Source organism: Hemiscyllium ocellatum, chromosome 14 (genome assembly GCF_020745735.1).
Source record: "Hemiscyllium ocellatum isolate sHemOce1 chromosome 14, sHemOce1.pat.X.cur, whole genome shotgun sequence".
In the NCBI taxonomy this organism is placed as follows: domain Eukaryota; kingdom Metazoa; phylum Chordata; class Chondrichthyes; order Orectolobiformes; family Hemiscylliidae; genus Hemiscyllium; species Hemiscyllium ocellatum.
In genome coordinates this window covers 63704246-63731205 of record NC_083414.1, presented here as the reverse complement: position 1 = coordinate 63731205, position 26960 = coordinate 63704246, and the positions used below count along the sequence as shown (strand labels likewise).

General features: G+C 42.0%; 1 protein-coding gene across 1 annotated transcript in view; it reads right to left on the bottom strand.

The window, feature by feature from the left end:
• The window catches only part of LOC132822395 (protein SSUH2 homolog), a 62723-nt gene extending 35990 nt beyond the window's left edge, over positions 1 to 26733 (bottom strand). The window contains exons 1-4 of the mRNA XM_060835744.1: positions 26600 to 26733; positions 3020 to 3124; positions 1407 to 1485; positions 427 to 556 (exon numbers count right to left, since the gene is read on the bottom strand). Of these exons, the coding sequence (XP_060691727.1) occupies positions 427 to 556; positions 1407 to 1485; positions 3020 to 3124; positions 26600 to 26624 (339 nt within the window). The 5' untranslated portion in view covers positions 26625 to 26733. The remainder of the gene's footprint in view (positions 1 to 426; positions 557 to 1406; positions 1486 to 3019; positions 3125 to 26599) is intronic.
• Between the last annotated feature and the right edge of the window lie 227 nt (positions 26734 to 26960).

Sequence of the window (26960 nt, the reverse complement as noted above, 5' to 3'; positions counted from 1 at the left end):
CTTGGATGGCTTTCTTCTTTGGATGGAGACAGTCTGAATCCAGTGGGCCTAACTGAGTCACAAGTGATTATGAGGTACACATAATATGTGACAGTTCCAAGTGCGCTGTTGCAATTATAATAGCTGACACCCATATCCACGGGCTACAGAAAATCACTTGCATACCAGTGAACATTGTGTGTTAGCTTTGCAAGGAGCCGATGGAGTCACAGTCACTCTGAAACACTCCCTTGACTACCCACTGGACCTGTTGGTAACCATTACCATAAGGAAGTCTCCTGATATCCTACCCCTGCTCTTAGTAAAATGAACACAATTGAATCCCCAGTTAATGCCCATTACTTGAATTAAGCACTTGATTATCAACAAGGGGAACAGTTTAGAACAGAAAGTGAAAGACACAATAATAGTTCAGCAATCACATACCCTGTACATGTTATACGGTTTTAACTCTTTGATGACCATTTCTTCCGCGGGCCGGCTGCTGTAAGTGACATGATCAGATGCATGTTTGAGCAATGCTTGTCTAGCTTTATCTTCAGTGATGGAGGGAATACTGTAGGCGAGACGGTACAGAGAATATTGTGAGTGTATTTTTTGTCAATAGCCCCTTCCTTTTTCATCCATTCATTTACCAATGTTTTATTCACTCATGAAAGTAATCATTGCCAAAGTTGATGTTGAACTAGCAAGGAGAAAGTGAGGTCTGCAGATGCTGGAGATCAGAGCTGAAAATGTGTTGCTGGAAAAGCGCAGCAGGTCAGGCAGCATCCAAGGAGCAGGAGATTCGACGTTTCGGGCATAAGCCCTTCTTCAGGCATCTTCAACATTTCGGGCATAAGGCCTTCTTCAGGAATTTTTGAACTAGCAACTCAAGACTGAGATACTGTGGGCCATGAGCAGTAGCAGAATTGTATTCAACCACAATCTGTAAGCTCATGGCCTCGACCATCACCTCCAAGCCAGGCGATCAGCCAGGGTTTGTAAATTTGTTTGCCTGACCTGGTAATCAGAGAATAGAACATTCTGCAAGGATATTTAAAGTTGGAGGATGAGGGAGGTTCAAAATCAGTAATTAAATAGAAATGTTCATCTAGGGCCACTACAATAAAAATTGATCTTTGTGGGGTCAAAATAATGTAAGACAGTCAATAATAAATCCAATGTTTTTACCCAAGATATGACAAGAATGTGGGACATGTTTACCTTAAAGGAGTGGTTACATATTATTTCATAAGATGAGGGAGAAAGGAATAAAATATTATGCTGATATCTTTGGTGAAGTGGAATGGAAACACCTTCATAGCCAAAATGGCTGCCTGCTGGAAATACCATGTGTCCCTTTAAAATGCATCATATAGAGCAGGGCCACTTCCAGATTTATACGTTTCAGATTCAAGTCTCACCTCCACTGCTGAACAGGCTGTTGTTGGCCACAGTCTGCACTGGGCATTGGATAAACTGGGGGAGGCAGGTACCTTTCTTCTGTGGAAATTGGAGACAGAATTTCCTCTCATTATATGCATCACAATCATGTCAATAGTATACCTAGTGCTCAACTTATTATATATTTGTTATAATATCAATTTAAATAGAGTCACATACAAATAAACAATGGAATGACCCGTCAATGACAATGCACTTAAATCAGAAAGAAACTTCGAGTAGAGTCATGGAGATGTACAGCACAGAAACAGACCCTTTGGTCCTACTTGTTCATGCCGACCAGATATCCTCAATTAATCTAGTCCCATTTACCAGAATTTGGCCCATATCCTTCAAAACTCTTTCTATTCACATACTCATCGAAATGCCTTTTACATGTTGCAATTGTACCAGCCTCCATCACTTCCTCTGACAGCTCATTCCATACACGCAGCACTCTCTGCATGATAAAGTTGCATCTTAGATTACTTTTAAATCTTTCCCCTCTCACCTTAAAACTACGGCCTTTAGTTTTGGACTCCCCTAACCAGGGGAAAGAAAGGACCTTGGCTATTCATCATATCCATGTCCCCTATGACTTTATAAAGCTTTATAAGGTCACCCTTCAAAGCTCCAGGGAAAAAAGGACCTTGCCTATTCAGCCTCTCCCTAGAGGTCAAACCCTCCAACCCAGGCAACCTTCTTGTAAATCTTTTGTGAACATTTTCTAGTTTAACAACATATTTCCTACAGCAGGGAGACCAGTATTGAACACAGTATTCCAAAAGTGCCCTCACCAATGTCCTGTACAGTCACAACATGATGCAGAGCACAAAGATTTCAGAAACATATCCACAACTTTTAGTGAGGACTTACTATTCTAAATGTAACCTGTTTGAAACCCTTGCTAAATTAGATTAGAGGTATCAATCTGAATTTGGGTTGACACATTTGATCAGATTTGCATAACATCATATACATTTGCATATCACCTACATCCTGTCACAAAAATTATTCTGAGCTTCCAGTTGCCTGCTACTTTGATCCACTACCCTGTTCCCTGGCCAACATTTTGATTTCAGATCTGCTGCAGTGCTCCAGCAAGGCTCAGTGTAAGCTGGAAGAACAGCTTTCTACTTGGGTGCCCTGCAACCTTTAGGTCACAATATTAAGATCAATAGTTTTAGGACTTGGATACCTTCTTCCATGTCATTTACCTCTCCCGCATACCACAGACCCTGACACGGGCTGCTTTCAGTACAGTTAACCCATTTTCACCAACTCATTGTCCCCATCATCAGCTCTTCTTTCTCCCTGGGTTACTATTCCTTTGTCTGCCTGTCTTTCCCTCTCTCTGGGCTCCAATCTAGCTTATTTGGTCGCTGCTTTACCCTTATCCTGTGTCACCAACATATATACCACCAGCTACTATTAGTTCTGAAGAAGGACTCAAAACGTTAACTGTGCCTTCTTTCCACAGATGCACTTTCTCCAACAATTTCTGTTTCTGTTTCAGATTTCTAGTATCTACAGTGTTTGGTTTTCTTCATATAATTAATCTGCAACAATCATTGAACCTCTGTCCTTCACTTACCGTCACCTATTGCTACTGACTCGTAGCCCGCCATTTTATCTAGCATGCTCGCTGGTGGGGCAGTCGGACCCTCAGCTGCCATTGGAGGATTTCCAGACGCTGCCCCTGTGTGAAGTAGGACATTTGGATTAGCACCGTGCAGCTTTTCTTTTCTTCCAAATAATGTTTGTGGCATCAGATGGCAAAATGGGCAATTTTTGAAGGGACTCTCACCTTCAGCACTTTTCTTGAAACTCAGCTGTCACAAAGATTCATGGGTAGCCAGGAGAATTCTTTTACTTCAAAAATATACTATATTTAGTGTTGCTGCTGTTCCTGCAGTCAACTGGGCAGCTGCAGGGAAAGGGAGGGGGGGGGGGGGGGGGGGGGGCTGTAGAAATTAGATGCTGCCATTGGCTTGCATCTGCCCAGTTCTGCAATGGCTGTTTGTGCCCTTGCTAGAGATGGCACGGTTTGTATGTGGCACACTGCCCGAACTGGGCACTCTCAAAGTAACTCCGTGTGTTCAGTTGAGGGTGCTGTTGGCATAGCAGAAATGTTAGTAAACTAAGGCTATAATGAGGTCAAGAGCTGAGTGACCAAACGGAGGTATCACTGAGCAGATTATTGCTAAGCAAGTGCTTCAGACAACAGTGATGCGAAAGTGGCCAGATTTAGCTAAATTCTGATATTTCAGAAGGTTGTGGGCTGGGAGAGTTTATATTTTCCACTTCTTAAGTGATGATAAGAGAATATAGTGAGGGGACAATAATTGCCTGGGTGGATTTGTCCTTTTTTGTGCACAGAACAATTTTCCATGATGCCAAGTAGATACCTGCATTGTAACTGCTCGTGAGATAAAACGTGAAACAATTCCTACAAAAATTGGAGAAACAAATGATGCAGAAATGGCTCAATGTCTGCATATTGGATGAATAATCTCCTTTAATTTTGAAAGATCTGTTTCCATAGAAATCTCCACATCAATTTCACATGAGAGGGTGTAAGTCTACCACTGCTGAAATTTGCTGCTGATATCTAAATTATGTCACTCTCTGATAACTTTTGTGCATGGTTATTAAAGTCGCGCTTATTTTCGACAAATAATCACTTCCACCTCCATAAGACGTAAGCTATGGCAGCAGGAGTAGGCATTCAGCCCATTGATTCTACTCTGCCATTCAGTGAAATTGTGGCTGATCTGATATTCCTCTCTCTCAGAAACTCAAGTGGCACGCAAAATAAAAAAAGTAGTCATTCACAACAACAACCTGTGGAAGAGGTTTTAATGTGATTTTTAAAAATCCAAAGTGCCTCAATTGGTAGAAAGTAAAATTTGACACAGCCACTAATCATGATATTCAAGGAGATGAGGAATAAACTTGATAGCTTTTAAAAAACATCTGAAAGCAGAAAACCGAAAGATACTGAAGTGGTCAGATTTAGTTGAGTACAGATATTTCAGAGGGTTATGGGGCTTGTGCAGGTCACAGAGACAGAAAGATGTGAGGCAATGGAAGGGATTTCAAAATAGGATCATTTTGAAATTAAAATATTTCTTAAACAAGAGCTAGTGTCGCCCAACTAGCACATAGCTCATGGGTAGTAAGGACCTGATGTCATTTTGGCCATAGGCTGTAGAACTTTGAATGAACTCAAACTTGTAGAAGAAATAATGTTATGAGATTGGTCAGAAGGGTATTGGAATTGTCAGGTCCGGGGGTAGCAAAGGATGAATGAGGACTTCAGTTACTGAGGCAGGAGTGAAGTGGAGGAGCAAGTTAACACGAATGGATGGAACTAATCACATCTGAACAAGGTAGGGAAAATACCAATCAGCAAACAGGAAAGCTGAGCACCAAAATTGGAAAACCTAATCAAAAATTGATTGGTCAGCAACACCTACCGTGAAATAAAGCAAATGGGCACGAATCACCCCAAATTACTGTGGAAAATCTTTGTGATCGGCCGTGATATGTGGGATTTGGGGAAATTGGCACTAATAGAACCACTGCAGGCATGATGGGCTGAATGGCCTCTTTCTGTGCCCTACCCATTTTATAATTGTTGCAATTTAAATAATCAGAAAGCTTGTGAAAGTAAAAATGCTGGAAAAGATTCAATCATGACTACCTCTGTTTAATATCTCGTCTCATTCTGAAATGGTTACTTCAATGTGAAATTGAATTGACATAGTCAAAATATATCCAGTATTTTATTGTTGTGGTCTCTGTTGTACTTGGAACTTGTCAGTTTTCAGTCCACATTTTTTGAACATTTTTTTGCTGTATTGAGAAATAGAGTAACAGGCCAAGAGTATGGCAGTAATTTTGGTGTTTTTGTTTTCCTGAAGTTAAGCTGAACCAACATTGGAACTAGAGATAGTTGATGCAGAACTGTTTTTTGGCACAATATGTTAGAGAGACTTGAACAGAGGCCAAGCTGAAGATAGGTTCAATCGTCAGCTACACCATAGAATTTGTCGAGGATAATCGCAACATTCTGGAAAGCAAAAATGCACAATACAATTGGAATTTTAAAGATCTTAGATTGCTAACAGTTCCAGAGATGAGATTTATGAAATGGATATTTGCTTTACATAGAAATCTGTGTGACCCTTTGTAAAGGGGTCTTCTATCCTCACGGAGAGAGTCTCGCTATCAAAGTTCCAACCGGATTCCTGCATTGGTGTCCTTTTTCAGAGAGTGATGGCATTTGTGGCTATCTCTGTGTTAGATATGTAACATACAGTGCAAAAGTGTAAAATCTGATATCTTCAAATTTATTTATAATACCAACTATTTACGAGGCTACAATATCTCAGGCTTACATTCATGCTACCGATATCACAATATATTGCATACATATAACTGACTCGTTAAAGAGAGCCAGTGACTGAAGTTGAGGCAGGTACCTTTAAAACAAAAGATTATATGTTGTGATGGCATGTCACTGTCTCAAGGGTACAGGTCTATCTGATCTGAAATCTATGCCATAACACAACACAGAGTGGCCCTTCTCAGTGTCCCTCTGCAGTTAATGACCCCTTGATTGAGAGAAAATCCCACTATCAATTTCCTTCTACCGGGACGGTTCCGTTTTCAGTGCTCCAATAGAATTTCCCACTATTAATACCCTTCTGCCTCACTATCATGCTCATTTTAGCTGACAGTTACAAATTAGTGATAACGTTTTTTCACCTGATGGTGATTTTGATATACTAAAGTCCATTAAAAAATATTAACTTTTAAAATATTCTCCCAATTTCTTTCACAAGGCAAGGACTCACAAGATTGTACGCTTCGCTGGGAGCAGACAATCCTCTTGTCCCTTACCCACCTTCACCCACGAGCCTAAGCCACAAGTTGTTTGACCAGGAAGTAAAATCATGACCAAATCTAATACAGATTGGGCCTCCATTTACATACTTGCTTTTGAGGGTGGAAAAATATAACTATTTTCATTTCCTCTTTGCGTGCTAAAGAGACACTGAAAATAATTGTAAACATTGCGTTCTCAGCTGCCTCTCTGTATGATTTCCTGTTAATCTGGGGCCAGTGAGGGGATTGTCTAAGCAGTTAAAAGGATATTGTTTCATTTGCTGCTGGAGGGGGCAACTGAGCTGGAACGTATGAGATGCATCAGTTTTAGTCATTAAGCAAGAATGTTGCAGTAATCCTGTAGTTTGTACTGTTTGGCTCAGTAAATCCTCTGATAGCTCTCGACAGTGTACTTAATATCTTCAGTTTAAACATGCACAGAATCACCAAAAGCAGAGTGAAGGAGATATTAAACTTCACGTTAATATCTTTATAATTAGCCTTGACTTAATTGTAAGGCTGCAGTGTCAGAGGTGAGTTTGAGTTCCCGGCGGACTCTGCTTTGACAAGGTGGTCCTAGCACTGATTCATGGCTGCTGTGGCAGAGGCGGGTTTGGATTCCTGATGGTGTCAACAGGAGCTGCATTGGTGAGGTGGGCCGGAAGCAGACCACTGGCGGTACCAGAGTCGAGTTTCGGCCTGTGTAGCATTGGTGTCGTTTGCGCGGGCGAGGTCCATCAAGGACTCATTGTGGTGAGGGCGTCATTGAAGACAAGATGGCGCCAAAGAGTGGTGACTTTCATTCCAGTGAAATGGGCTTGTGCCTGGCCACTAGGCCCACAACCCATGGCAGAGCACTTAACAAGAAGGACAGTAAAGCTGAACACTTTTAATTTATTTCTTAATGTGTCTGCCTTTATATTTTATGCTTTGCTTTATTTTTCTATGTTTTAAGATGCTGCTGGAGAGTGGAGACACTTTACTACATTTTTTCCTATTTTATAACAAAATACATGCGACAATAAATAAATCAAATAAATAAATGAATCAAATAAATCTTATATTCTTTGTTTTTCTTCTTTTTTCTACTTCCTGCTAAGAAGATCATAGTACTGAACTTCTTAACTTACTTACAAAAATAGAAGAATAAAGAAATAAAATTTGTACCTATTTACTTTGTAACCACGTTGGCGCTGTATGTGGCGATACAGTATTTTACATATTTCACCTTTCTCTTGTACACCATACTTGAGTACACATGACAATAAAGCCTAAATCTAAATCTAAAAAATCTAAACCTGTCAGTTCGAAAGAGATGGGCCACACCTTACTCCAGAAATTTGAAATTGTGTTCCTCAGCAGTTGCTTCAGTGCTGAGGGATTTTTTAAAAAATCCATTAGTTCACAGGATGTGGGCATCACTGGTTGGGCCAGTATTTATTACCCATTCCTAATTACCCAGAGGGCAGTTAAGAGTCGACCACATTGTTGTGGGTCTAGGGCCAAATGTAGGCCAGACTAAGTAAGGACAGCAGGGAACCACGGTTTTTTTTTGGTAACAATCGTTTCATTAAACTTTTAATTCCCATTTTTTCTTGAATTCAGACTCCACCTTAGTGGGATTTGAAACCAGGTCTCTGGGTTACTAAATCTAGCAACAAAACCACTATTCCATCCCCTCATAATAATGCTCCTCTATTAGAGTTTCCATCTTTTAACCAAAGGTTAAATTAACTTTCACATCCTCACTGCTGAATCACAGCTACTGTTGTATAAATGAACCCAAGCGAAATTGCACCAAACAGTTTGCACCAAAAGCCTGTCCACCACCACCAAGCCCCTGGTGTGATGGATTATCTCCGCTTGGGTAGTTCATGGGAAGTCCAACAACACCCAAGATGCTCAGTGCCAACCAAAGCAACTCCTTGAACATCCACTCCATCCACCCCTGAAACACAGAAGCAGCCACATCCACAAGAATGCATTGCAAGAACTCATTAAGGCTCCTTCAACAGCACCTTCAAAACCCACGACCTCTACCTAGAAGGACAAGGACAGCAGATGCAACTAGAAATTTCCCTTGGAGCCACATACCATTCTGACTTGGAAATATAAATGCTGTACCAACAGGAGTCGTTGGACTCGAGACGTTAAGTTTCTGTCTCCACAGATGCTGCCTGACCTACTGAGTTTCTCCAGCATTTTCTGTTTTTACTTCAGATCTCCCAGTAGCGGCAGTATTTTTCTTTTACTTCCTGCCTTGGGAGTTACTGTTCTTTCCCTGTTGCTGGGTCAGAATACTGTCCTAATCATCAGCCACTCCAGGAAATTAGGGAAAACTGACTTAGCCAGTAACACCCACATCCCACTGCAAATAAATGTTTCAAAACTATTGTAAGCAAAACAGATTTTTGAAAAATGTTTATGGATGTCCTTCCCCGCCTCTGTAAAAGCTTTCTGTCAAACTCCATCAAACTAAGACACTTTGCAATCATAAAATATTAAATATTAGAAACTAAAACAGCTCCTTCACGATTATGTATTTTAACATCTTTACAACACTGTGCGACTTATTCAGTGATCTTATTCACAGACAGATTTTCCCTGAAATCCCAAGCCTTAGGTTAGGCATCAGAGAGTCTACACACATTATTTTTGTAGTCCCATCTTTCAACAGTCCCAATTTGGATTCAGCGAGCTCAAACACACAGTTCTGAAACAGAACTCCAACAGCAATCCTTTCATTCCACATTGCAACAGGTCAATGACTGGAGTGACCAGACCTGACAGGGCTGAACAATCCCCCTTAGGAAGGAAATTTATTCACAAAAGTTAAGACTATAAGACCATATGAAATAGGAACAGGGTCATAGCCTGCTCTGCTATTCAATGGGATCATGGCTGATCCGATATTCCTGACATTCACCTTCCTGCCCTTTCCCCATAACCCTGATCAAGCATCTGTCTATTTCAGCCTTAAATATACACAAGGACTTTGCCCCACAGCTGCTTTAGGCAAGGATTTCCAAAAACTCTTAACCCTTTGTGAGAAGAAATTCCTCCTCATCTCAATTAAATGGATTACAAGTCAACGATTTTTGAGAAGATTTGTAGGGCAGGTTGATGATAAGTCTGTAGGTTTGCTCACTGAGCTTGAAGGTTTGTTTTCAGATGTTTTATCACCAAACTAGAGAAATTCATCAGTGAGAGTCGCTGGTGAAGCGCTGGTGGTATGTCCCACCTTGGGTGGCACGGTGGCACAGTGGTTAGCACTGCTGCCTCACACTGCCTGAGACCTGGGTTCAATTCCCGACTCAGGCAACTGACTGTGTGGAGTTTGCACGTTCTCTGTGTGGGTTTCCTCCCACAGTCCAAAGATGTGCGGGTCAGGTGAATTGGCCAAGCTAAATTGCCTGTAGCGTTAGGTTAGGGGTATGGGTGGGTTGCGCTTCGGCGGGTTGGTGTGGACTTGTTGGGCTGAAGGGCCTCACTTCCACGCTGTAAGTAATCTAATCTAATCTCCCTATTTATAGGTCTTAGTTTTTTAAGGTGGGTGATGTCATTTCCTGTTTTTTTTCTCAAGGGAAGGTAGATAGGATCTAAATCGATGTGTTTATTGATGGAGTTCCGGTTAGAATGCTATTCCTCTAAGAATTCTTGTGCGTGTCTCTGTTTCGCCCGTCCCAGGATGTGTGTGTGTTGTCCCAGTCAAAGTGATGTCCTCCTTAGTCTGTATCTATGGAAAGTAGTGAGAGTGGGTCATCTTTTGGTGGCCAGATGGTGTTCATGTATCCTGGTGGCAAGTTTCCTGTCAGTTTGTCTAATGTAGTTTTTCTTTACAGTTTTTGCATGGTATCTTGTAAATGATGTTAGTTTGCTGGTGGTATCTAATGGATCCTTTAAGTTCCTTAGTCACTATTTAAGTGTGTTGGTACGTTTGTGGGCTACCATGATGCCAAGGGGTCTGAGTAGTCTGGAAGTCATTTCTGATATATCTTTGATGTAAGGTAATGTGGCTATAGTTTTTGGTTGTGTTGTGTCTGAGTGTTTGGGTTTGTTTCTGTGGAATCGATGGATTGTGTTTATTGGGTACCCGTTATTCTTGAAAACGTCATATAGATATTTTTCTTCTGCTGTTTGTAGTTTTTGGGTGCTGCAGTGTGATGTAGCTCATTGAAATAATGTCTTAATGCAGTTCCATTTGTGGGTGTTGTTGTGATTGCTTCTGAAGTTAAGCATTTGGTCCACGTGTGCTGTTTTTCTGTAGATGCTGGCTTGAAGCTCTCCGTTAACTGTACGTTCAACTGTCACATCTAGGAATAGGAGTCTGCTGTCTTTCTCCTCCTCTTTTATGGATTTTTTTGCCTGTCAGGATATTGTTGATGGTGTTGTCTATTTCCAGTAATTTGTTCCTTTTGTGACGACTGTTGGGGTAGTTGTACTAGTGGGATGGGCACACTAGATCTAGGGAGGGAAAAAACTATAACTGTAACAAGTGCTTCTAATACCGGGCCTGAAATGGTTAAACTATCATGATCACTGAACTGGAAACTGCTGGCCTCCTAATCTGATCAGAGGCTAGCTGATAGACTGCCTGTTAATTGTACCTCTGGAATTTGTAACCGGTAGACATTGCTAATTGGATTAGTTGAGCTGTCGATTGAACCATCGAAACTACTCACTTAAATGGTAATGAACTATTGTTTCTGGTAAACCACTAATTAAATAAGCAGGACCAGTGGCCCCACAATGTCTACGGGACTGGTCGCTCCGAGGCAAACGGACAGACAGCTCAAACCATCCAACCAGAGAGCGGAACGCTTTGCCCGGGAACGAGTAGCCAACAGGAAGGCCAGACGTGGACACCTGACCTGGAGCACTGGCCAGCGAGGGGTATAACTGGGGCGAAGTTGAGCAGAGGGGCAGAACGCCTTCTCCAACGAATTGCATGCTGTAGAATTCGTTGTATAGTTTGCCAGTTTTGATTCTGCAAAATAAACGGTGCTCTGCTCCAAACTAAAGTTGCCAGTGTGGGTCTCTCCTTCCAAGGACACGTGGCGACGGGACCCCCGAGGGTCCGTCCCAACACGACGAAGATGTCGTCTACATAGCAGACTCAAAAGTTGGGTTGGATGGATGGGAAGGCAGCTTGTTCAAGTCTCTGCCTTACTGCTTCTGGTATGAGCCCTGGTATTGGTGATCCCATGGGTGTTCTGTTGACTTGTTTGTAGGTTTTGTTATTGAATGTGAAATGGGTGGTGAGGCACAGGTCCACTAGTTTGAGGATGTTGTTTTTGCTGATGGAGTTGGTGCTGTCTGGTGATTGTGATCCTGGTTTTCCTAGTAGTGATGAGTGTTTCTTTGGCCAGGTCGATGTTAATTGATGTGAAAAGGACTGTAATGTCAAAGGACACCATTATTTCATCCTCTTCTATCTTGGCGTCTTTGATGGTGTTCAGGAATTCTTGGCTGGAGTGAATGGAGTGGCATGAATTTTCAATTAGGTGTTTTAGTTTTTGGTGGAGTTCTTTGGCTAGCCTGAATGTTGGTGTACCAGACTTTGGGTCTGAGGGGGACACTGGGTTTGTGTATTTTTGGTAATCCATAGAAGCAGTTGGATCCATCTGGTCTCATATTTTGGAAGTCTGTCCTGTTCATTTGATTTTTTTAAAGTCCTGTTAGAAAGGATGAGGTTCTGTTTAATAGTGGGCTCAGTGGTTAGCACTGCTGCCTTACAGCACCAGGGTCCCAGTTTCGATTCTAGCCTCGGGCGACTGTCTGTGTGGAGTTTGCACATTCTCGCTGTGTCTGCGTGGGTTTCCTCCAGGTGCTCCAGTTTCCTCCCACAGTCCAAAGATGTGCTAGTCAGGTGAATTGGCCATGCTAAATTGCCCATAGTGTTAGGTGCATTAGTTAGAGGGGAATGGGACTGGGTGGATTACTCTTTGGATGGTCGGTGTGGACTTGTTGGGCCAAAGGACCTGTTTCTGCACTGTAGGGAATCTAATCTAATCTAGTTGTGGGGTTGACTTTTCAAGATAGTCGGATTTTTAAAAAATAATGGTTGTGCATCACATGTCTGCAGGTAGGATAACAATGTTTTTGTCTTTTTAAGTCTTTATTTTCTTGAGCATTAAGTGTGTTCCCTTCTTTTTTTCAGCCTAATGTAGGTGCAATAGCTTGTCTTATGGTCTGCTGTGTTTCTTCTGAAAGATCATTATTTTTTCATGTGGATTCAAATGTTGCAAGGAAGTCTTTTTTACTCGTGTCTTTGTTATTGTTGTTTGATCCTCTGACTTGAATGTGTCAAGGGGTAGATTTTTCACTTTGCACCCCAATGTGATACTGGGGTGGGAAAAGTACCCTGCTTTACTCATTACTATTAATGACATGGCCATTAGGATAGCAATATTTGTGGGTGCAGCAACTTCAACAGACAGTTTCACACCTGCAAAGGCACAGAGTGACTAACTTAACAGATGGATACAGTAATTATTGGACTAGCTAGAAGATAGGGACCAGCACTGCCCGATGCATGCACAATGACAATCTGCATATGTCAACTCCACATAACAATGCTATCACACATGCACAGTTAGATTAGATTAGATTCCCCACAGTGTGGAAACAGGCCCCTCAGCCCAACAAGTCCACACCGAACCTCCAAAGAGTAACCTACCCAGGCTCATTTCCCTACTCAACATTGACTAATACACCTAACACTACAGGCAATTTAGCACGGCCAAGTCATCTGACCTGCACATCCTTTGGAAAGCATGGTGAGACATCATCACTCTAATGCAGCATGTCTACTCCCTTGGTGCAATTGTTTTATTTTCTGTCAAACTCCATCAAGGTTCCATCAAATCAAGACAATGCAAGTAAGTGAATGGCCCACTGTCCATCTCTCTAAATCTTATAGTGACCGTCAACGTTTTCACCATGTTTCTGTCCTGCTCTTGATTTCGCCCACGTCACAACTGTCCATTCCCAAAGAAATACCTCCAGCACCTACTATTAGAAATTACAAAATTCTACTGCAGAAAGTTGATGATGATATTAGATCTCAGAATAAGTGAAGGATTATATTCAGTCTGGAATTATTTTTACTGGGAAATGTGCTTATATGTCATTTCATTAGAGACTGGTGCAAGGAAGCACCAAAGTTCAGGAAAAATTGGAGCAGCTAATTTGGTTTTATCAACAATTCAAGGACAAAATCCAGAGACATATTCAATCTTGGGTTTTAAAAGGGGGTTGGACAAAAGAGAAAATGTTTGGAGGTGCTTATGATTCCATGAGCTCCAACTTTGTAGCGCCTTATGGAATAATGCCTGAAAATCAAAACACCACACTGTAACCAGTTCTTACTGTATCCCATTTTTTGTTCTGTACTCTGCTGCAGTATACTGTATCCTGCTCTGTCACACTGTATCCCAGTCTCTTGTCATACCGTGTTCCCTTACATTGAATCTTGGTCTTTCACAATGTACCAAGTTTCTTCATATTGTAACCCTGTCTCTTATGCTATGTCCTTTTCTACACCATGTTATATGTGTTGAGCGTCTTTCAGTGAATTCCCTTTAGGAACTCTGACTTCCTGTTGGTCTGTTCTAGATTTATAACAGTTTGTATGATGGTCACATCCTTCAACTGATGAAGTCAGTTGAAGACATTCCTGATGAAGACCTTACGCGAAACATTGACTCTCCTGCCCCTCGGATGGTCCCTGACCTGCTGTGCTTTTCCAGCACCACACTTTTTGATTCTGATCTCCAGCATCTGCAGTCCTCACTTTCTCCCACATCCTTCAACGAGTCAAGTTACACTCAGTGACCTAGAACACACAATTTTGAAACAGAACTCCAAGAGCAGTCCTCTGGTCATTTACAATTTCTGCTCTTTCATTCCAGTATTGCAACAGATCAATGAGAAGCTGAGTTAATGTTTCAAGTCAGGTGACCCATCATCAGAACTGACAAAGGGTCACTGGACTCTGCTTCCCTCTACAGATACTGCTGGAACTATTAGTTTCTCCAGCACTTCCTGTTTTTGTTTTAGATTTCCAGCAGCAGCAGTACTTTCCTTTTATTTTTGTTTGATATAATGCCTGCTTCATAATTCGTAATACTCGTAAGTAATCTGTCCCTGATAAAATTGGTTATTAGACCATTGTCATTAACAGGGGATGGTGAATGCCAGTGATGGAAAACATTGTGCTGATGAAAATTATCATGCTTGAACAGTCAGCAGGCAAAATAATCTACATGTAAAATACATGGTCCACAGTCTTAAATTGAGCTAAAGTGCAAGAGACAGCCCTCAAAGTCTTTGATTGCTACCGCATTGCAGTGCGATGAAAACACAGCTTGCTGGCAAGGCAACCATTCTCTATTGAGAGATCATGTCTGCTTGCTTGAGATAGACAAGTCATAAGGGTGTGTGTTGGGTTGTTAGCAAACAAGGGAGGTGCAAATGCATGTTGTCAGAATGCCCAGGAAAACTCCCCAGTTTAAGTTGTGACAAAACAGATCTTCTAACGGAATTCATAATATGATATTAAAAGCGATTGTTTCTAGAGTTGGCATTCGGTGCAGAAAAATAAATCATCAAAATTTGCTTAACAATTGGGAATGAAGGTCTTCATAGATTAAACATGCCAGGATTAAAGAGCTAAATTGTCATTGAAAGATAGGGGCCACAATAGAAGGCCAATTCAGAGTCAGGTTAGCTCCCACATTGATTGACTCGGATTCATGTCATTCAGGCAGTAGCCGACAAAATCTGTAGGCCACTTTGTCAGCGATGCAGGAAAAACGTGCTCATTCCGGACGGGAACTAGCAAACAGAATTGCAGAACAGCTGATTACGTCTGCCTCTTGGCTGTTTTCCAGAAAGAGTTTTTAGACAAATTGAAGACCTGTATCATTCAAGAGCTACTTGGGGTAGAACATAAGTACGAAGGGATCATTGCAAGTTGACAAAGTTTATAGATCTTTATTGCCAATGTGACAATTGACACAATCACTCGAATAAGCAATCATACCACAGCACAAGGAAGTTGTGACCTTCTGCTAACCTCAAAGAAATATCCAGCTTTCAATTAATTTTGTGAGACATGGCCAAAAAAAGGTCATTGGCAGAGATAGTAAACGCTGGAAGTGTCATTCCAAACAGGCTATGTACATGTAGTATACTCAAGCTGGCATAAAGATAATCTAGTCATAAACTTGACCTGTGATCAACAAACCAAAATTTGACAATGTAGATGGTGAGTAAAAGAGGTGAGGAAGTTGGAAAGCCACAAAGGGATCAGTTCCATGTTTTACTTCTCTTTCGAGACACACTGGGGACTCAAGGATTAAACATTCAACTGCCAAAGAGACTCACTGCAGTATCAGTTGGAAACCTGTCCTCCTAAAATATATACAGAACATCTCAGTAGGGAGGACTGATTTGGAGATGCCGGTGTTGGACTGCGGTGTACAAAGTTAAAAATCACACAACACCAAGTTATAGTCCAACAGGTTTAATTGGAAGCACTCCCACCATGTACGTGGCAGGTACTCATGTGACTCAGCCAATGTTATCTATCTCATACGTTGCAGGCAAGGATGCCCTGAGGCACGGTACATTGGTGAACCCCAGCAGAGGCTACAGTAACGGATGAATGGGCACCACACAGCAATCAACAGACAGGAGTGTTCCCTCCCAGTTGGAGAACACTTTAGTGGTATGGGACATTCGACCTAGGACCTTCAGGTGACCATCCTCCAAGGCAGACTTCAAGATGGGCAGCAGTGAAAAATGGCCGAGCAGAGGCTGATAGCTAAGTTTGGTACCCATAGGGAGGGCCTCAACCGGAACCTTGGGTTCATGTCACATTATAGGTGACCACCATTGCACTATACACACACACACACACACACACACACACACACAGACACTCATATATACTCCTACAGACATACACACTCCCACACTCACACATGCACCCTCTCACAGACTTAGACCCCTTTACACTCACACACACTTATACACTCTCTCACACAAACACTTACAACCCCCTATCCCAGACACACACACACACACTCCTACAGACACATACACTCCCACACTCACACATGCACCCTCTTTAGACTTAAACCCCTTTACATTCACACACACACACACACACACACATATACACTCTCTCTCACAGACACTCACAATCCCCACCCCAGACACACACATGCACAAAAACCCACATATATGTTTGTGGGGTGAATTTGTACTTGCAGAGTTACATTGCATTTTGCTGAAAAACTGCATTAATCCATGTAAGACTCTGTTAACTAACTTTTAAGATGAGAATCAGTCTAAACATTATGACACACACAGGGAACACAGGGAGCTAACACCTTCAGCATCTTATCTTACCTGAGAATGTAACTTTTAAAAAGGATTTGTGATTTTCGTACGAAAAAAGTGAAACTGACATGGTTGTTCTAACAGATGAGAGACTTAACAAACAATCAAGATATTTTTCAATGTATAATTTCAGTTACATCACACTGTAAACTTTTGCTCTAAATACTGTGTCTTACAATTGTGTCCTTCACAACCACCTGATGAAGGAGCAGCGCTCTGAAAGCTAGTGTTTCCAATTAAACCTGTTGGACTATAACCTGATGTTGTGTGATTTTTAACTTAGTAGGGGAGAGACTGACTGTATCCCAGAAGAGGAGCCCAGTGGTGCCACACATGTGGATTCCCTCTGGAGCCTCAGACAGAGGTATTTGTCCTTCCCAGACAAGACTGATAGCCTTGGCCACAACCCTGTTAAACTGCCTCCTGCTCCCATTGTCTTACTTCCCCTCTATATTAGCAAAGGTATGTGAATCTCCCATTTAGAGTAGGCAACACTCTTTTATCTTAATCTCTTCCCATCAACAAATAATCATGAAGAAACGATAATCAGTCCCTGTAATCCATTCACATGTTATCACAGGACATTGACATTCATTGAGTTTTGTAAATTCATAATTACCTATCTTAAAATATGTAATGCCAATCGAACATGTGACTGATAAACCTTTTGTTTAATCCCTATAAAAAAATACTGTCTTTGTGTGTAGGGTAGAGATTCATGGAGAAGTGTCACCATAAGTAGACACACGGCTACTTTGGGGACATTGAGACTCTCTCGCCGGCTGTCCGATAACAAAGCATCTACCATTGTACAGAAACGTGTGTCGTCTGGATTTGTGGAACAAAATATCCATCAACAGAGGAATAAACACATGTTTCACACTGTCAGTCTCATGGAAGACATCAATGTCATCACGCTGTCCAAGTGTTGAAAAGATTTCCAATTATCTGTCCTCAGAAAATATTTGTTATTGATGAAAGTTGACATGGGAGCAAGTATCAAGAATACTACCCTTGAAAGTTCCAAGAAACTGTATACTCATAGGCATGGGAATTCATGAAGAAACCTATGAAAGTAAAACTTTAAACTTTAAATTCCATGTGCAGGGTCAATAGTGCTGGAGTGCAAATACTGTCAATTAATCTGGAAGGTGCAGTTGCTGCTGGACCGTTAGTATCAGCATGCTGTGACTTTGCACAGTCCATGACTAATCACAGCCCATGTACCTTGTAAGACATCAACTACAGAACCAAAACACAACAGACTTTTTCATGGAACACTTGCAGAACTAAATATAAAGAAAAATTGAATACTTCATTTCCTCATGAATTAGCGTAACTAAAATCTCCTGCTGTGGAGAAAAAAATTAAAGTTGAAGAGGAAATGGCTATGCAACTACTGCAGCATAAATCTAAACTTCAAGATGACATATTTAGGAGTTATACAAAGAAGGTCTCAAAGGGAAAGACAGAGAGAAGGAAGAGCTCTCATCACCAATCCAATGAAAATATTGCCAGTTTAATGGAAGTTCCAGAACAATTTGCACTTAAAACAGGTCAGACCCAGCAGAAGCCATTACAGAAACATTGGCTTGAGCTGAAAGCATTCCCAGAGAAGATGACATTTCTCCAAAAGCAGCCGGAGGTACATAACGGAGCTGCTGATCATTCATGAGACAGAAATAAATGTTATGCAATGATACTCCAGGGGAAGAAGTCAAGCAAGACATGGAGGAAATCAAACACGCTGAAACAGCACAAGGAAGAGGTACAAAATTCAAAAGAAGACAAAAAGAAAAGAAAAAAAGAAGTTGAGGAGGACTGGACAGTTCTAAGATCAGGTTCTAAGCAGAAATTATGCTTGACCATCAGAAGTTTAAAACTTCTGTGGTATTAGAAGAATCCATGTGCAAAGCTTCTAAAGGAATAAAACAATAAATGCTAAGAAGATTTGTACTGCTCAAAACGGCCTGAAGAATGAAATGAAAGCTCATCTGGAACAAATCTCAGCTGGGGTGAATTAAGATGAGCACATCTTGGAACAGCAGCAACACTCCATGAAAAAGAAACTTGCCAACACAAACACGAATAACTGATAAATATCACTGAGGACTGTGGTAATAGACAGCACACTCAGAAACTGTCATCATCACGGATCTGTCTGCATCAGAAAATTACCTATGCATTAAATAGACTCACAGGCTTCCTTGATAATGTAGACAGTTAAACCTTTCTTCAGAAAGAATGGAATGCTGTATGTGTACTTTGCCTTTAACAGATTAATCTTTAAGCACTCCATGTGTTTCATATACATGTCCTTGCTTGTCAGTTGGTTTTGGATTTGCAAAGCTACAACATAGAAATCAGCTGATTGCTGTCACATCTGTTTCATAAGTTATAATGTAATTTACTGTTTGAAATAAAACAATCCAAGGAGTTCAATAATTCCGGATGAGTGATTGATTATTAGACCATTAGCACTAACAGATCCTTCATTGTGCCCATACTGTATACTGCTCCTTCAGTGTACCCTTTCACGCACACTGTATACTGCTCCCTCAATGTACCCTTTCACCCATACTGTATACTGCTCCCTCAGTGTACCGTTTCACTCACACTGTATGCTGCTCCCTCAGTATACCCTTTCACTCATACTGTATACTGCTCCCTCAGTGTACACTTTCACTCACACTGTATACTGCCCCCATAGTGAGCCCTTTCACTCATACTGTATACTGCTCCCTCAATGTACCCTTTCACTCACATTGTATACTGCACCCTCGGTGTACCCTTTCCCTCACATTGTATACTGCTCCCTCAGTGTACCCTTTCCCTCACATTGTATACTGCTCCCTCAGTGTATCCTTTCACTCACACTGTATACTGCTCCCTCAATGTACCCTTTCCCTCACACTGTATACTGCTCCCTCAGTGTACCCTTTCACTCACACTGTATATTGGTCCCTCAGTGTATCCTTTCACCCATACTGTATACTGCTCCCTCAGTGTACCCTTTCACTCACACTGTATACTGCTCCCTCAGTGTACATTTTCACTCATACTGTATACTGCTCCCTCAGTGTACCCTTTCACTCACACTGTATATTGGTCCCTCAGTGTATCCTTTCACCCATACTGTATACTGCTCCCTCAGTGTACCATTTCACTCACACTGTATACTGCTCCCTCAGTGTACATTTTCACTCATACTGTATACTGCTCCCTCAGTGTACCCTTTCGCTCACACTTTGTACTGCTCCCTCAGTGTACCCTTTCACTCATACTGTATACTGCTCCCCGAGAGTACTCTTTCACTCACACTGTATGCTGCTCCCTGAGTGTACCCTTTCCCTCACACTGTATACTGCTCCCTCAGTATACCCTTTCCCTCACACTGTATGCTGCTCCCTCAGTGTACTCTTTCACCCATGCTGTATACTGCTCCCTCAATGTACCCTTTCCCTCAAACTGTATACTGCTCCCTCAGTGTACCCTTTCCCTTACACTGTATGCTGCTCCCTCAGTGTACCCTTTCACCCATACTGTATACTGCTCCCTCAGTGTACCCTTTCACTCACACTGTATACTGCTCCCTCAGTGTACCCTTTCACTCATACTGCATACTGCTCCCTCAGTGTATCCTTTCACTCACACTGTATACTTCTCCCTGAGTGTACCCTTTCACGCACGCTGTATACTGTTCCCTCAGTGTACGCTTTCACCCATACTGTATACTGCTCCCTCAGTGTACCATTTCACTCACACTGTATATTGCTCCCTCAGTGTACCCTTTCACCCATACTGTATACTGTTCCCTCAGTGTACACTTCCACGCACACTGTATACTGCTCCCTCAGTGTACCCTTTCACCCATACTGTATACTGCTCCATCAGTGTACCCTTTCACTCACACTGTATACTGCTCCCTCAGTGTACCCTTTCACTCACACTGTATACTGTTCCCTCAGTGTACCCTTTACTCACACTGTATACTGCTCCATCAGTATACCCTTTCACTCACACTGTATACTGTTCCCTCAGTATACCCTTTCACTCACACTGTATACTGCTCCCTCAGTGTACCCTTTCACCCATACTGTATACTGCTCTCTCAATGTACCCTTTCAGTCACACTGGATACTGCTCCCTCAGTGTACCCTTTCCCTCACACTGTATGCTGCTCCCTCAGTGTAGTCTTTCACCCATACTGTATACTGTTCCCTCAGTGTACCCTTTCACCCATACTGTATACTGCTCCCTCAGTGTACCCTTTCACTCATACTGTATACTGCTCCCTCAGTGTACCCTTTCACTCACACTGTATACTGCTCCCTCAATGTACCCTTTCAGTCACACTGTATACTGCTCCCTCAGTGTACTCTTTCACTTAAACTGTATACTGCTCCCTCAGTGTACCCTTTCACTCACACTGTATATTGCTCCCTCAGTGTATCCTTTCACCCATACTGTATACTGCTGCCCCAGTGTACCCTTTCACTCACACTGTATACTGCTCCCTCAGTGTACCCTTTCACCCATACTGTATACTGCTCCCTCAGTGTATCCTTTCACGCACACTGTATACTGCTCCCTCAGTGTACCCTTTCACTCATACTGTATACTGCTCCCTCAGTGTACCCTTTCGCTCACACTGTATACTGCTCCCTCAGTGTACCCTTTCACTCATACTGTATACTGCTCCCTGAGAGTACCCTTTCACTCACACTGTATGCTGCTCCCTGAGTGTACCCTTTCCCTCGCACTGTATACTGCTCCCTCAGTATACCCTTTCCCTCACACTGTATGCTGCTCCCTCAGTGTACTCTTTCACCCATACTGTATACTGCTCCCTCAATGTACCCTTTCCCTCACACTGTATACTGCTCCCACAGTGTACCCTTTTACTCACACTGTATATTGCTCTCTCAGTGTACCCTTTCACACCTTACTGTATACTGCTCCCTCAGTGTACCCTTTCACTCATACTGTATACTGCTCCCTCAGTGTACCCTTTCGCTCACACTGTATACTGCTCCCTCAGTGTACACTTCCACTCACACTGTATACTGCTCCCATAGTGTACCCTTTCACTCATACTGTATCCTGCTCCCTCAGTGTACCCTTTCACTCACACTGTATACTGCTCCCTCAGTGTATCCTTTCACTCACACTGTATACTGCTCCCTCAGTGTACCCTTTCACTCATACTGTATACTGCTCCCTCAGTGTATCCTTTCACTCACACTGTATACTGCTTCCTCAGTGTACCCTTTCACCCATACTGTATGCTGCTCCCTCATTGTCCCCTTTCACCCACACTGTATACTGCTCCCTCAGTGTACCCTTTCACTCACACTGTATACTGTTCCCCCATTGTAGCCTGTCCCTCAAGTTGTACCTTTCTCCAGAACACTGTTTGCTGCTCCCTTACTCTACTCCTGTCATTCCCACTGTATCTTTATCTCTCACACTGTATGACTATGTCCAGTGGAGAAATTAGGCCCAATTTGAAGGCGGTCTTTCAAAAACAGGAAATGTATATCTTCAGTCTCTTCAATGATAGCATGGGTCCAATATAATTTGACATATAGAGCAGCAGTCAGCTGTTGCAAGTACCATTGACCAATCCGTGTACATCTTCACGGCCTGGAACAATGGAACTTTCTCACATGGTAGATGTAAGTAAATGAACTGTTTGAGTGCACTCACGTCTGTACATCCTTTCTTGCTGCTTTGCAGTTAACAACTCAGGAACATATGAATGGCAAAGGACCATTCAGCCCTTCAGGACTGTTCAGTTAGATCACTTAATTTCCCTTTGCTCCCTGTCCCTTTAAATTTTACTCAACAAATATCTGTTCAGCTCAATTGTGAAAGTGTCAACAGACAGAGCATAAATACATCAGCTGAGGGAGTTTCAGATTTTCACTATGCTGTGTGAAGATATGCTTCCTAGTATCACTTTTACACACAGCTCTCATTTTAACATTATATTTTCTTGTTCTGCGTGCTATTAGATAACTCGATGAATTAACACGGTCTCTGTTGCAAATCTTCCAGCATTTCTTAAGGAGGAGGGGGAGCAGTCAGAGATTGTTGCGCACATTGGTACCAGTAACATGCAGCAGATTGAGTACAGGGAGTTAGGAAAGAGGCTGAAAAGCAGAAACTTGAGGCGAGTAATCTCTGGGGCTGAATTGTGTTCATTTCAACACAAGGAGTATTATGGGTAAGGCAGATGAGCTCAGAGCCTGGATCAGCGCAAAGGACAATGATGTTGTGGCCATTACAGAGACTTTGTTGAGAGAGGGACAGGGCTGGCTGCTCAGTGTTCCAGGATTTTGTTGTTTTAGATGAGATAGAGAGGGAGGTAAAAGAGGTGGACAAGTTGCATTATTTAAAGAGGTAATAACAATAGGGTTGTCATAGTCAGTGACTTTAACTTCCCCACATTAACTGGGACTTCCTTAGAGTTAGAGGCTTTAACAGCCAACTAGAGGAGGAGCCATACTGAGCTTTGTACTGGCTAATAAGTCTGGTCAGGTGACTGGCTTTTCAGTGTGAGAACATTTGGAAACAGTCATTGTTACTCTGTATGTTTCAAGATAGTTAAGAATAGGGATAAGTCAGGATGTTGTAAGAAGGTACTAAATTGGGGGAGGGAAAATTATGACAAATTAGAGAGGAGCTAGGGATTGTTAATTGGGAGGAGTTGTGTTTGGGCAAGTCTACATTTGAAATGTGGGAGTTGTTTAAAGATCTCCTGATCAGAGATCTGAACTGGCATGTTCCAATGAGGAGGAAAGACAGAATGGCAAGGTAAGGAACCCTTTGATAATGAAGGAAGTTGTGAGAAAAAGTTTACGAAGCTAGCATTGGACAGGGCCTGTGAGGAATATAACGAAAGCAGGAAAGGACTCCAATAGGAAATTAGGAGAGCACGGAGGTGCTATGAAATGACCTTTGTAAGTAGGATTAAAGAGAAGCCCAAGACATTCTATACATGTATTAAAAACAAGAGGATAACAAGGGAGAGGGTCAGGCCATTCATGAAGGGGACATGTGATTGGAGGCTGTGCAGGTGGGAGACATCCCAAATGAATACTTTGCATCAGTATTCACCCAGGAGAAGGCCATGGAGGATAGTGAGATTAGTGTGTTCCATGCTAAAATACTAGAGCATTTTGAGATCAAGAAAGAAGTGGTGTTGGGTCTCTTGAAGAGCTGTAAGGTGGATAAGTCCCCAGGGCCCAATGACATCTTTGACAGAGGCAAGAGAGGAGATTGTCCAGCCTTGACCAAAATCTCTGAATCCTTGCTAGCCAGCGAAGGACTGGCAAGGAGCTCATATTGTTTGTCTGTTCAAGAAGGGAAATAGGAATAATCCAGGAAACTATAGAGTAGTGAATTTTACATTCATGGTTGGGAAGATATTGAAGATAGGATAGGATTTTTAAGGATAGAATTTGCACACATTTGGAAAGGCATGGTCTAATCAGGGACAGTCAGCAAGGCTTTGTGCAAGGCAGGTCATGCCTTACTAACTTGAAGGAATTTTTTGAGGAAGTGATGAAGGTGATCAGTGAGGGTAGAGTAATGGATGTTGTCTACACGGACTTTAGGAAGGATTTCAACAAGGTCTCTCATCAAGAATATGAAGATGCATGGGATCCATGGTCACTGGGCTTGGCTAGCCCATATAAAACAAGGGCTGGTATAGAAGTGTGTTTTGATGGCTGGATGTCCATGGTTACTGGGTTCCACAGGGATCTATATGGGGATTTCTGTTGTTTGTGATATATATAATTGACTTGGTTGAAAACATAGATGGGTGGGTTAGTAAGTTTGCAGATGACACAAAGATCAGTGGAGTTGTGGATGGTGTAGCACGGTGGCGCAGTGGTTAGCACTGCTGCCTCATTGCACGAGGGTCACAAGTTTGATTCCAGTCTTGAGTGACTGTCTGTGTGGAGTTTGCACATTCTCCCTGTGTCTGTGTGGGTTTCCTCTGGGTGCTCTGATTTCCTCCCCACAATCCAAAGATGTGCAGGTCAGGTGAATTGCCCATAGTGTTAGGTGCACTAGTCAGAGGAAAATGGGTCTGTGTGGGTTACTTCTCAGAGGGTTGGTGTGGACTTGTTGGGCTGAAGGGCCTGTTTCCACACTGTAGGGAGCCTCATCTTTGATGAGAGAAAGAGTGGATCCAACAAATGAAACAGAGCCTGTTGTTTTTCAGCAGCTACCTTAGTCCTGAACTGGCAGAAATATCCCCACAGAATCTGTTTCAAACACAAACACACCAGTAAAATAAAAAGAATGTGCCCAAACAGTATTTGCCTTTGAATTCAAGCTGAGTTAGAAATTCACCCACTGTAACTGCAGGAGATATTAATCTATAAGAAATGAAACATGAACTGTTTAATATTGGAATCAAAAATAATATGACGTCTATGACTACCTTGCCTTCTTTCTGTTCATGTGTATTCTGCCTCTATAACAGGGGACTCACAATAAATATTAATTCTTGCAAACCCCTCAACACCCACAAGAATACCGACACATGTCTGTCTGGAGAAACCTTCACCTCCTGGTCTCCTGACAATATTGACACACTCTCAGGATCCTACCATCCTTTATTGCAGTGAGATAAATGTTGATCTTCACTGCCTTGGCAATGATCTGAAGCAGTAGATTTCACGCTCATTTTAATACCTACTGATGTCACTCAGACTCACTGAAGACAGAAATTTGAAACACAGAAAGATTCTTGGTACAGATAGAGGCCATTCAGCCCATTGTCCCCAACGTCAATTATCCAAAAGTAAAGTGACCATTGATATGAATTTATTTTTAAAGCAATTATAATACATTAACTCAGTTCATTGCAACTAATGCAACAAATCCAAGAATCTGATGGGGCACCCTCTAAAGACATTCTGGCCTCTGAGTCACAAGGTTTGAGTGCAAGACTTACTCCAAGGTATCTGCATTGGATGACATGATGCTGACACTCCAGTGCAGCTCTGAGGAAATGCTGCACTGTTAGGGGTACCATCTTTCAGAAGAAACACTGAACAAACATCCCATCTGCCCTGTACGGGTAATTGCAAAGTATTGCGTGGTACCATTGCAGGGAAGAACAAACGAGTTATTCCTGGAATGCAGATCAATGCTTTATCATTCAATAAAAATCACAGGTGAAAGAATATCTGGTCACTACCATAGTATTGGTTATGGGAGTTAATTGACAGCCGCAATGCGTTGACGACACTTCAAAACAACATCATTGATTGTATCTCACTTTGAGATACCTGGTGGTCATTGAGAAACTCCAGATCATCTGTTCTTCCTAAAATCAATTCACCTCATATTCCTTTAGGAGTCCGAGTTGGAAAGCCTTTGCCCAATTCTCTGCCTGACAGTAATTAAATCTTGCCCATGCCTACCAGGCACCATTCTACACAACCAGATCCTGGAATCTAAAACTCAAGTCACTGTCTGAAAATTGTTGTTTACTGTGAGCTGAGACACTCCCTCAAGGTGGAACAAATGCTGTGTACTTCAAATGCTGTGGAAGTCATTTCAATTCCATTTCTCCTTCTGTTTGAGCCCCATGAGAAACTTGTTGATTTACACCAGAAGTACTCGGAGCCTTAAGAACTGCCTGCGTAGCAGTATAATAATCTAAATGTTCACGCACTGCGAAGCCCGTTGTTCAGTCCTACTGATTGTTACTGGGGGCCCCTTGTTGCTTTGCTGAATGTTAATAAGTTAAAGATGGCACTGTAGATCACACAGAACGAACACAAACTCACACTTTCCTACTATTAAAAGAGGCACTGAGCACAAATATAAACTGCCACTGACTTACATGGTTCTGCTTGTTGAGGATTCATGCTTCTGCAGCTCAAACATTCATGTTGAAAATAATGATCGTTATTCAAAGAAAAAGTCAGGAATCCAAAGCTAGCTGTTTTGAATGCAAGTTAATGTTGACTCAATAACTCCCTCTTCAGCACAAGGCAAGATATGTTAAAGGGGTAGGGCTACATTAAAAATGACTACTGGAATTGAATCAAATCATCTTTTGTCATGTGTATTCAAAATAGAATACAATATAATTTATATATAATACCCATATATGTAAAGAACCGAGCGTTCACAATGATGGGAGCCTCTACATCATTGTGAAAACAGTACCAGATGCTAAAATCTACAATTCCTGCCACTTA